The sequence below is a fragment of the Artibeus jamaicensis genome, unplaced genomic scaffold (genome assembly GCF_021234435.1).
Source record: "Artibeus jamaicensis isolate MK-2021 breed Jamaican fruit bat unplaced genomic scaffold, CSHL_Jam_final contig_1998, whole genome shotgun sequence".
Lineage (NCBI taxonomy): Eukaryota > Metazoa > Chordata > Mammalia > Chiroptera > Phyllostomidae > Artibeus > Artibeus jamaicensis.
In genome coordinates, this window is record NW_026521407.1 from 9,441,459 (window position 1) to 9,454,468 (window position 13,010).

General features: G+C 39.5%; 1 protein-coding gene and 1 long non-coding RNA gene across 2 annotated transcripts in view; one reads left to right on the plus strand and one right to left on the minus strand.

Moving 5' to 3' along the window:
• RNF43 (ring finger protein 43) overlaps positions 1–8,199 on the minus strand; it is a 56,022-nt gene extending 47,823 nt beyond the window's left edge. The window contains exon 1 of the mRNA XM_037163725.2: positions 7,948–8,199. Coding sequence (XP_037019620.2) covers positions 7,948–8,199 — 252 coding nt within the window. The remainder of the gene's footprint in view (positions 1–7,947) is intronic.
• Positions 7,237–10,061, plus strand: LOC128626181 (uncharacterized). The gene is made up of 4 exons (XR_008390103.1): positions 7,237–7,383; positions 8,088–8,427; positions 8,544–8,648; positions 9,973–10,061. It is a non-coding gene; the product is annotated as an uncharacterized LOC128626181 (long non-coding RNA).
• The last annotated feature ends 2,949 nt before the right edge of the window (positions 10,062–13,010 follow it).

Below are 13,010 nucleotides of genomic sequence, written 5' to 3' on the forward strand. Positions count from 1 at the left end.
AACGTCAAGATTTTTTAAAAATCTTGGTATTAAAAACAAATTTTGCTGAATCAAGATGATATTCATATACTCTTCACATTCTACAGTCTTACTATTTATTTCTTCCTTATGCAGTTTGTGAAGAATTAAAAGTGAGTCTGTGAAATTATCAATTCAAAAGAACTCCCAATATGTTGAATTCTATTTATGGCTCAACTTTTCTTTTTAATTTTACTATAATTTAGAAGGAAATTCTTGCACATTTTAGGAAGTCTGTTTGGAATTTGAAAAGAAAGCCATGATGTTTAGTTACTTGGACTTCTAAACAAAACACTGTAGATGAGTATTACACATACAGAAATGTTTATACAGGCCACATTATAACCTATATTTAACTGATAACTGAGAAAAGTAGAAGGTATGACTGGTTTAGTTGCCGTCCAGCTTTAAGTTGCCTGGGTTAAAAGTTTGTTTTTTCTTTGGTCATAGGGGACATCTGAAGACAGAATTACCAAAGTCATTTAAACGACTCCTGAGAACGTGAAAATCGGCATTCCACTGTGTCTATGGCAGCATCCCTCATTCGGCATCCAGCACGTGCTGCCTTCTGCTGTTTAAGTTGAGTCTCCTTGGTTGGGCCAGGCTAGGAGATGGGCCAGTACTTTGATCTTGGAGGACCTGCCACAAGAGCAGTTGGTACACAGTAGGCAGCCCACATTATAAGACGAGAGAATCCAGCACAACCTCCAGTCAGTAAGATTCCCAGCCTACACTTCATAAAGAGCCTCTACTGCTGCGTCCTGATTCTACGGCAGAATAAGTGACATCTGTACCAAATCAAGTAGCCCTCAGTTGCAGCGAGGTATTTTTCATTTGTTCACTTGTTTTAAAGTATGCCTTCTCATTGTCTATAGACCAGAGGAAAGAGACCCCCATGGCAGTCTATAATATCTTATTAATGGAATGTTCGGGGGGAATGTATGCCAACACCTGTTTTTTTTTAATCTCCCTGCAATGACCCAAAACAATTTAAAATAAATAAATAAGGTTTACCAAAAATACTGGCCAGGAAGAGGTGGCAGTAGATTGGCAGTTCTTTGGCAAACCACTAACATCTCTGAGTCTGTTTCTTCCTCTGTAAAATGAAATGACTGAATTAGGAGACGCTCCAGTAAGACAGAGGACTAAAGGAACAGTGCATGCTACACCAAACCCAAAGCACTCAGAAGAACTGACCTCATGGTCTGCTTAAAATATGGTAAGATAAATAAATCTGTTTCACCCTCGAGTTATTCCCCAGCAGTCAGAGTCAGCACCAGCACAATGTTCCTCATGTTCATTCAAGAAATATTTATTGACTCTCTACTACGTCTAAGGCACTATTCAAGAGACAAAAATTCCTGCTTGCACAGAGCTCGTAATCTATGAGGGGAGCCCTACAACTGTAGCAGTAAAACACTACAGTATGTCACAGGGCAATAAGTTTATAAAGAAAAATAAAGCAGAGCAGAATATGACTCGGGGGAATAGGAAAAATCCTTTGAAACAGGATGGTCTAGGCAATCCACACTGAGAAGAAGGAACATTTGACACTTGGGGGTGACAGTAGAAAGACTAAGAGAAGAAAATAACTGGGGTGTAAGTGGGACTAGTAAAGGTGAAGGTGCTGAGGGGAAAGTATGCCTGGTTTAACTGAAGGACAATTGAAGGTCAGAGTGCTAGAGCAAAGTGAAGGGGAGAGGGAAGAGGTGGGGGCGCCAGGCCAGACCCTGAAATGCCCTAAGGCTCACTGTAAAGACTGGCTTTTACTCTCATTACACTTCTCAGAAGAACAATGAGTGCTGGTCAGAGCATCAGCTCACAGGGCTTTTTGAGACATAGAGTTGGTAAACTGTTTCACCAATAGTTCTTTCGACGGAATTATCACATTGAACAGCGTAGATCCAAGTAGAGGATATCTCGGCCACTGACGGTATTTTAGCTTTGTAGGAGTTTCACTCAGTAGAATTGATCCCTGAGAAATCCACACCCTCAGATGCCTTAAAAATTGGATTACTCCTCTGTTCCCTACAAAGCGGACTGGGTCCATCTCTCTGCAGCTTTGTTCTTGGGTAACTTCTTTGCTTTCTCTTCCCCATTTTGTTTTATTTTCTGTAAAATGAAGTAAATATCACCTGTTCTCATCTGGCTGGCACATATTAGTGAACCCTTTTAAGCTTCTTGGAAGAAAATATATAAATTCAATGGAATACCATTATCACATTCTTCTCTAACAATACCCTGTTACCAATTCTGGTTCCTGGCAGGACATTTATAGTAGTACATTGGTCATTTATACATCTTTTTCCTCTACTGTACTGAGCAATTTGAAGGCAATAATAGAGAAAAACAAAACAAGTTCCGAAAAACACTTTCCAGTGAATAAAATATAAAGGCAAAACCTATTAAAAACAAACCTAACTGTAAGTCCTAGGAATATCCTTAATACGCTATACAAAATAAACTATGGCTAATTTTTAGACGGAGAAAATGATAACACGCACACATGCACATGCATACTTTACTACAAAAACTGATGAAATACCTACCCCCAGGACCAGCTAACTGAACACTAAATAGACTGATAGGGACAATAACTGGGCACAGGTCATTCATTATCTCCTCCTGACCACAGAGATTTACAAATATGAACACGCACAATTTTTGCTGGAATCCACATGAAGTACGAAACCATTGTATAACAAATCTGTTGGATGAGTGCTTATAAAAGAGGTATCTTCTTAACTTGAAAATCTGTCATTAAGAATATCCTGCAGCTTCCTTCTCTGCTCTGGGTGCCAGGCTTCTAACAACAAAGCCAGGTCGGAAGGCTCTGACCTGGCGCTGCAGGAGGCAAGCACCTGAGACTGTGCACGCAAAGGAATTATGTCTGCTGGGTACTTCCGACTATGTTCCAAAGTCAATTACAAATTCATTGGATTATCTGCACCTACCTTCATTAACATAAATGAGAGTTGACTGTGCTTTGAGTATTAATACTTCTTTAAAAGGCTGGCTGGCCTCAATGCAAAAACCTTTGAAATCTCTGCTTCTAAGGAACTTGATTAATGGCAGACAGATACATGTTGTTTCAAAGGTGATGGCAGGTTCCTATGTTAATTAATTTACCACAGACTGTTATAAAATGAAGAGAAAGATGTTCTTACTTTAAAAGGGAGATACTGAGCAAATAAATATTCTGCTTTACAAATATCCTCGCAAATGAAACACAAATGAGAGAATAGAAGAAATACAGAGGTTTTTGGAAATTAGCAGGATATTGTGTTTTCTGGATCAATCTCAGAGAACCATACTCATTACTATCATTCCTTTCTACTGTAGAAAGGAATGAATCACTTGTACAAAGCCTACGCTGGTGTTCTGTTCATCTATGGCATTCTTAGATGTATAGAATTTTAGAGCTGGAAAAGCACAAGCTTTAGGGTTCAAGTTCCAACCATGCAACCTACTAGCTGCAGTCATGACCTTGGCAGATACCAACAGTTTAAGCTCCAGTTTCCTTATCTGTAAAATGTGAAAAATAAAGGTACTGCACTTCACTTCTTTCATGAGTTATTATGAAGATTCAACGAGCTAATATGTGTAACGATCACAACCCAAGCTTGTTATGATTGTGTTTCAATCCAATTTTACAGATATAGACTCTAAAGCCTAGAAAGGTGAACCATTTTCTCCCAAATCACCCAGCCAACCTAGTGGCAGAGTCAGAAATGAAAGTCAGTCCCTTGAGTCACAGTTTAGTTGCTTTGCCAACTACAGTTTTGCTATATAGCATTATCTCTCTGGCTTTGCTCAAAACTTTGTCATAAAGTTTTCTCTCCCCTCCCAAATAATTCATTTCAGGACCTGACAACAAATAAAGTAAAAATGCACAGATGAGATGACGAGGTGTTGCCTAATAGGTAAACGAAGGGGCGAGCAGAGACCTCATGCAAAGGGGAAGGCGTCCAGGAGGTGCTCACTGCTGCTGCCCAAATGCTGAGCTAGCACAGCTCCCACCCTAGGTCTGAAGCCTCAGGGCAGTGCATTCTAATCTTGATCATCACTTTATCCTGGAGTCTAAGACAATCCAGGACAACCAGCTGAGCAGGAAGAGTCTAACAGTCCAGTTGGTGACCTCTCTTGCACCACATTCAGATCCTCTAGTTCTTTTGCTTTGAGAAGAAAAGATTCATTTGAGTTGTCCCTCCAGTTAGTAATGTTTATGAATAAGGAAAAACATTAAGAAAGAAAATAAGACTGTAATCATTTTTAGAAGTGGTAGCAACTATATTACCAGAAATAATATAAACAAACATTGAAAAGAAGTAAACAAACTAGAAAACTGGATAATCAGATAATGAATGCATAAGCTCCAGTACATTTACCATCTACAATGCTATAAACCAGGAGAATATATTCAACTGAAAAATAAAAGATTGCAAGGAGTTATAATCACTATTATTTAGTCCTCTTTATCAGTCACTAGCCAAGTAATGAGGAAATCTGGAAAGTTTCCTTGAAATGGATTTTCTTTTTGGTCTTCCACTTTCTCTGTCTCTTTTTTAATTGAGGTAGAGTTGACATATACCACTGCACTAGTTTTAGATATAAACATGATTTGATATAGGTATATACTGCGAAATAATTACACAGTAAGTTTAGTTACTATCCATCACTACACAGAGTTAAAAATATTCTTGACAGCTAGTTCGGAAAATGCCTGATCAGAATAGCAGCAGAAGGAAGGCTATCCTAAATGTAAACATTAAGTGGAAACACAGACAAAGAGGTGGAAGGCAATCAGAAGAAAGAGACAAAGACTGTGCCAAATGCAGGGCAAACCTAAGAAGGAGGCACTTTCCAGACAACAGCCACACGCACTGGGATGTGAAATGCTCTGGTAAAATGCGAAGCAGCAGCCTCTTGGGCAGAAAAGAAAGAAAACCAATTTAGTTTGGTCAGGGCTAAGATGCGGAGCTCCGAAGCGGAAGAAATAGCACAGGCTGCATTTCCTCTTCTATTTTGACTTTCCTTTATACTTTAAAAAGAATATTACAGTTTAAAACTTTAAACGTATCTTGTAAGATGGGTATTACTGCGGGTAAAAAGAAACCTAAGCACAAAGAGTGAGGCATAAGAGTCGGGATGAAAATTCACCAAGGCTCGGACTTCAATGTCCTTGTACACACAGCCATCAGATGAAACTGACACGAGTACAATTATTTTAGAGACAATTCTATGGTCCATTGCATTACTAAACAAATGGGGGGCACCCTGTCAAGGGATGTCTCTCTTTGTCTAAGAAAAATTAAAATTGTAATACAAGGGAAAATCTAGTTAATTTGTCCCTCATGAAACTGTACCTATCTTGAATTAATTGAGCAGAATGTTAGATTTTTTTCTGAAACTCTCTGGAAATTCCAGAAACCACAAGAACTTTTTTTTAAAAATCCCTGTTTTCATACCTTCACATTTCCCAATCCATAGCATCCCCAGGTCTACAAAGACCTGATTGCGCCTTCAGGGACAATCAAAATTATCAGGCAGCTAGAATAATTCATTCATAAGTAGAAGGATGTGTAGAATTGTCCAAAATTCCTTAAAGCCAACAGAGAAGAGCCCTTCAGATTTGTGACACCAGGGTACAGCCATTCACCCAGAAAGCTGCAGTGCAGCAAAGCACAGCTCCTGGGACACACACAGAACTCCTGTTCCGTGGAAGGCTTGGTTAACCACAGATGAGCGCACCTGAGCTGCCGCATGATCTGATAAGGAGTGAACAGCGTGGATTCCAGGCGTGTAAAACCACGTGCCCCAACACACCGGAGTTCTTTGAACGAGTTCATCCAATAGTGGATAAAAAAGTACAGATGCTTACCATTCAAAAGGTGGTTTTTTAAAACATAATTGTCTCATAAGACACTATTCAGAAAATTTAGTAACTATTCTGGATTAAGGATTGATTAATAGACCATAAACCAGGAACGATACTGATAGTCACGAGAGATTAATACTAGGCTAGTTTACAAGTTTATTTATTAATGACCTAGAAGATGCTTGCGTGGACAGAAAAGGTAAAGAAGGACTGAAAATTGCCAATGACACAATCCTCTGTAAAAGCCTGAGAGGCCTTTACTAAATAATGGATACAATGAAACTCCCTCTTCTCCAAATAAAGAAACAATATTTAAAGTATGCTAAGAGGCTCAATATTAACCATTAAAAAATTAGACAACGTTACCATTGAGGAAAAGAGCAGAATAAGAGGAGATATGATAATGACTGGCAAAATAAGAAGCGGCAAAGAGCATGTCAGCTAGTGCCTCTAACACACCGTTCCCTCTGTGAATACACAGAAACTTTACATAGAGCTTTAAGACAGAAGAAAAATTTTAAAAGAAAAAGGACACTATTTTACGCAGTAGATAATTAACCCATTGAACGTGCTGCTGCCACAGGAGTTCCCAAAGACCTCAGAGACCAAAACAGAGTTGCACAGTAAAATAGCTAAGGTTATAAAACGAAGCCCGTACTTCACGATTCCGGGAACTACCTAGGCATGGTCAGAGGGAAAGTTTCCTTTCTAATTGTTGCATTCACAGTGATTTATGTTTCAACTTTTAAATGTTCCTAATGCCATGCTAGAGTGCAAATTAAATGATTAGACTCTTAGGCAAAAATTCTTAAGCCCTTTTTTCCAGATACATGCTCTTTCCCCGTTTATTTTTCTAAATAGCAGGGCCTTCCATTTCACCCAATTCTTCCTCCACTTCACTTATCCCAGCTTCAAAATATTGCCTAAAAAGTAATCATGAAGAACCACTAAATCATAAATGTAAAATCCATGCTTGGAAAGGGAGTTCTAGAATTTGTTCAAAACTCTCACCTTCTTTCTCAAAAGAGAACAGAATTAAAAATTCATCTCATACTTTGGTTCTGTTCATACCAGAAAGTAGAAATCTGAGCTTGGATGCCAAGATAAAGCATATTTAACAACATTTTAACCTGTGTCCAAGAGGTACAGCAAGAGGTGTCCTTTCATAAATACAGTTTAATCGATAAACCAACAACATAATATTATGGAATAAGATCCTGGGAGGCCACGTTGCCAAGACCCAGCCCTCTAGGCTCTGTCCTCCCTGCAGGAACGAGCAATTTACCTGTGAAACGCCACGGGCCTCCTCAGTTCATAAATCCAACACAGAAAGAGCAGGCTTTGAATGAGTGGTAGGCAAAATCCACAGCCTGAAAGCCTGAAAAACTGTGTCCGAGAAACTTTGTGCATCAATAGAAAAATGTTCAGTGTTAAGTGTCTCTGAAGATCATAAAATTACGTACGGACGATGCCAAAGGGATCAGGAGGTGAGTTGACACCTTGTGTCCATTTTGTGACCCAGGCCTCTCCATTTTGGGCTCGGCAACGGGCGCCACCTGAGGTGTAGAGCCAGTGGGGGCACCCAAGCTTGACTGATTTTCGAAAGTGACACGGTGATCAAATTCGCTCCAGGGGCATTCCAGAATTTCAGGGTGCTGCTGACCATTAAAATCCACCTCCCTAGGGCTCGATTCAAATTTAAACAGGCCTCGATTAAATACAAGCCTATGTATTTCACCTATCAAAATACTATGTCCAGAATGTATCACTTGCAAAGAAGGGTCTTACTATGTGCAACTAAAAATACAATGTAATTATCAGAGCTAAAAATAAGCAGGTGATCTTCTAAAATGTAGGATTTATATGTTTCTTCTCAAGTATAAAGTCAGGATTTGCTTTAGAATGCCAATGAGGCAATATCCTTAAAGGATGGAACAAATAAAAAAGGTAAGCCACAGAAGCCCTCAAATGTAGTATTTGGTTTGGGAGATAAAAGGAGAAAGGCATATTTCAAACAGATGGAAAGTCAAATTTAAGAAAGGTGTCCTTACCTGCATTAATTTTCCTTCTGCTGGAGTTATTTCAGCAACACCAGCAAACACACCTTCCAAAGTGAGATTCAGTTTTCCTGTAGGGTCCATTTTCAAGGGGATCACTCTGATAATAGCCTTCTGCTCTGTTGATCTTTCAGACTCCACCGCTGCCGCCAGTACCAGTCCTGTGCGTCCGAAGCCTGCCTGCAGGGTAGCCATCAGCAGCCAGGGCCAGAGGGCAGCCAGCTGCAGCTGGTGGCCACCACTCATGCTACCAGCTGCAGCAATGCACTTCGGCCATACATACTGCTTCCACCAGCTAATACCAAACACAGCTTCTCGGATCCAGACAAATGAAGGAAGAGAGAATTTATGCTTCAGTTTCAGGAACCCCAGTCATAGTTTTGGCCCTTTCTTTCTCTAAAGTATATTCCCAAGAACAGGTGGCATTCCTGATCTGGCAGGGAAGAGGGTATTTTCAGCCCACTTCGGCTGCAGGTATGTCATTTTCTCCCATCTTCACTATTATTAGCAAAGACACCACCACTTCTCTTTGGAATTTCCAACTTTGCTTGAGGTTGAATGTCAGTCACATCCTGAATTTTTATTATCAGGTCACTGGGTGCTGGTCTTCCATATGCATCAAGTTGTCGAGCCACTAAACCCAATGTTAATGAACAAAACAAGGCAAAGTAAACAACTAAGGCCATGCATTGAAGGTGAGAGTAAAAAAAACTCCAGCTCAGAAAGTGAAGAGATGGTCCTTGTTAAGCCTCAAAATTTTTCAGTGGTAAAAGGCTAAAGATCACAGGAGAATTTTTCTTTCAAATGGGGAAGGAGAGGGAACAACATTTCAGGTCACACCTTGAGAGATGTCTAAAGATGCTACAACATGTACTCATAAAAGTTTACACATTCAACTGCATTGCAGTGTGGCCAAAGGTCTAGGCCCATTGAACTTACAATGCTTTTCATGAACTTAAAATATACTATAATGTCTTTATGTTCTACCTAAATATGCCTGTAAATTAGGTGGTAATTTATGTCTTCATGTATTACAGGATAATCCTGAGTATCACCACCTTTTCCAACTTTCAAATGAGAAAAATGTTTGAAAAGGTTAGCTTTCCAGTGATTTTTCCCAGTTCGAAACCGCATTTCTATCTTTACTTTTCTATCTCTCTAAGGAGTTCCAGCTTTTATTCTCCTGCTTGAGAATGCTAAGCACTTTGATTTCCCATGAGGTGCTTTTGGAAACTACTTTATTATCCTGATTTTATAATCTGTAATTTTCTAGGTTCATAAGTAAAACAAAGGACTATTCCTAACACGTTTTCAAATTCCTTGAGGGGGTGGGGTATAAAAGGGGGAGTAGGGAGGTGATTAGCCTACAGGCTCTAAGAAGACTCTGAAAAGGTAAAAAGCCCGAGTGGGGTAGATCTGTGCTATTTCTAGGCACGCTGAAGAATTTGGGTCTTTGTACAAATAAAACCTTATTTTAAAAGTTTAAAATGTGCATCCTTAGTAAAGTAAATATAAATGCACTTCAATCACAAAGCCCACTGTGTTCAGAGGTCAAATTTTAAAAATCTTATAGTCTTCAGAATAAGTGCTGAAAAGCCAAGCAATTGAACATGAACCTGTTATACAGATTCTTTCTTTTGCTGAGGTAGAGGGAGGGGAAAAAAAGAGTTTCAAAAGAAATCTGCAAACCTGTTGCGCTGTCGGGCCCACTGGAATCCACGGGTGTGAAACAAATTCAATTACGCTTTTATAGCTCCTGCTCAAAAAAGATTTCAACTGTTTAACCAAGTACAGCTCATTCTTCCACCTTCTTACTCTGCAACCAAACCAAGTGCCCCGCACTGCAGGTAGGTGCCGAGAAATTCCGAAGCCTGAAAAAATAATCCATGCAGGTCAAAGGCAAAAACTCAGTCCAGGGTTAGAGCTACTGTCCCCAAGAACTCTAAAAACACTTATAGAGAATCCAAAGTCATTTCTGAAATCGCCTTTCTAACAAAAGTTCTTTTTCTCCCCGAACAGCATATAAAAGGATCAAATCTTGAAAGAGCAAAGAAGCAAAGCAACAGTTCACTACCAGGAACACAGAAAATCCCAGAGGGAGAAGGCAATATCTCTGAATCATGGATGGACTTGGAAAGTTCGGAAGGATTCGAGTGCTTCCCTTCCAGAAAAGACAATTCTGGATCACCTCCCTAGAGGAGGAAGCCTGTGGTTTGTAATTGGTGTTCTAGCTCGGCCTCCCTCCCCTGAGACTGCAATCACGCTCTCTACCTGCTGACACAAAGTGAGGGTGGAGCAGCTAGAGGCAACCACCCCCCATCCTGCCCCTCCTCCCCCCGCAGGCTCCAGCTCGGCTTGGGCGCGCGCACACACACAGTTAACCAGACACGTTCGTTTGCTCTCTCTCCTCTCAGCTCCTCTACTCCCTCTATCGAGCCATAGCCAAATTGCATCCAATTCAATCCTCAATTCCTTTCCCTGGGTAGGCAAGCTACCGCATGTAAGTCAGGGCCAAACAGATGCCTAACCAGATTCTGCACCTAAGAGCACAGTGGTATGAGGAAATGGGGGGGGGGGGGGGGGAAGGAAACCCAGAAGATGAATAGACAAAGGGTTTTGCAAATATAAATTCAAAGAGATCTCTGCTCTTTCTGGGTTTTAGAACCTATAAATGGCACAAAGCCAGAATAAAGTGATCCTGTGCTGTAATACTTACTGATTTATTGTTCTTATGTTTACAGTCCTGGCAAGAACTCTATTTTATGCATAGTTTTTCTTCAGTGCTTACTGACTTAAGTTTAATAGCTCTTTTCTAAACTGTGTCTCTGTAGAGCTTTCAGATCAGGTTGATGTCAGAGGTTTAGAATCAGCTATTTTCTTCTCACACCTCTGGGAGGTGAAATAATACTATTGATTAGACCTATGTCCTCCATGCAGTACTGCGGGTAAGTCTGTCATAAACACAAGCAAAGGAGTAAAGTGCATATGCCTAATGAGAATGTAGGAAACAGAAAACTAATTTTTGGCTGATTACTACATTCCTGAACTATAGCTTTTCCAGTAATCTTGTCATTAGAAATAAGGCATTTCTTTTTTTTTTGAGACTTTATTTATTTATCTTTAAAGAAGAAGGGAAGGAGACAGGGAGAGAAATATCAATGTATGGTTGCCTCTCATGTGTCCCCTGCTGGGAACTGGCCTGCGACCCGGGCATGTGCTCTGAGTGGGAATCAAACCACAATCCTTTGGCTCACAGGCCTGCACTCAATCCACTGAGCTACACCAGCCAGGGGGGAAACAATGCATTTCTAATATGTTTCTAACATTTAAATTTTCAAATTTACCAGATTATATTTAATTGTCACTAACATTTTTTGACCTCTGCCAAAAATCTGTCCAAATTGTACAAACATACAATGATGTAAATGAGGTTAACGCTACTGAACAGTACACTTAGAAACTGTTAAGATTTGTAAAAAAATGGTTAAGATTTGTGCTTCTTTAAATTGTGGTAAGAAGCACTTAATATCAATCTTAAATTTTAAAAAATTTACATATTGATCACTTGCTAAATGTGGGTAATAATTGCATTGTAGGTTTGTTGCAAGGATTAAAATACATAATGCCTCTAAAAGAATAAAGTTATGAGTAGTCTATTTAGCATGAGCAGTTTTCCCCTAAAGATTTGTGGAGATAGTTTTGACATTTTAGGCCTAATAACTAACCTAGAGTAAAGAGATAAATTCTAATGTAAATTCTTAACTTAGCACATATTCTTTATTGGTTGGACATTAAGAGCATAATGTAAGTATAGACCTTTTAGAGAACCTTTCTAAAGAATAGAAATAGATCTAATCCTTCTGGAATTTAAAAAAAATCTGTTATGCTTTTATATTTTTATTTTAGATATGCCATGTAATAGTACAGCATAAATAACAAAATATACATTGTTATAGATGATGTATGCAAAATATTTTTAAACTAAAGAAAAGTGAGCTACTAATGGACTTTGCCTTACTTATTTTTTAAAGATTTTATTCATTTATTTTTAGAGAGAGGGAGAGAAACATCAATGTGTGGTTGCCTCTCATGTGTCCCCCACTGGGGACCTGGCCTGCAACCCAGGCATGTGCCCTGACTGGTAATCAAACCAGCGATCCTTATGATTCGCGGCCCAGGTTCAATCCACTGAGCTACAAAAGCCAAGGCACCTTACTTCTGCTTAAATCTTTCAAAGGAATTAAGAGAACCAAACCGAGTTTACAAAAACATTTAGTTGAAAGAAGGTAAAAATAGAAATGTGGTTGCCCTCTCTTAAGGAAACTCTAACACCTGGGAATGGTGACATGTACCGTGAAGCTGGGTATCCCGAGGTACTAGGGATCAAACTAAACATCTCTATGTAGTTTAGTTCACTGATATTCCGTGTTTGTTTAGGTCACTGGAACCTACAAGCAAGGAAAATTATTCTCTGGCTCTAGATTATCCCTCAGCTTTGGAGTTATCCCTCAGGGGCTGGTACACCGCAGCTTCCACAAAGATGTCATAAAGATGCAGTCACTGTGGCGATGGAATGCCCACCCCTCTGACCTCCACCACCTACTCTTACACAGAAGACAAGCCACCCTTCAGTATTCACTTTCATGTCCGGATGAACTAAAGTCACTGAAGACCATTCGTCCTCTACCGAAAAACTAGGTTTCTATAAATATGTCTTAAGAATTGCCCTTTAATGGCGCTTAAAAAATTCAATCTCTATTCAAGTGCAAATGAAAAAATTAAAAAGCCAGGACATATTTTCTTAGAAAGTCAGGTTCTTTGAAAAACAGAGTACATTCTCTTTTGAACTTTACTGCTATGATTAATAGTCATAATGACTGAGGTTTCCAATAATCACCAATTGAACAGTAAAAACAAGCAAGACGACAAGTCGAGTTGAAACGCTTTATTGTTGACTGATTAAAATTGATCGCGCAGAAGGTGCTGAAACACTGAAGTGCGAGTCAGGAACCTTGTTAGTATGTGTCAGACCCAGTTGGCTAATTCACACCAAGATT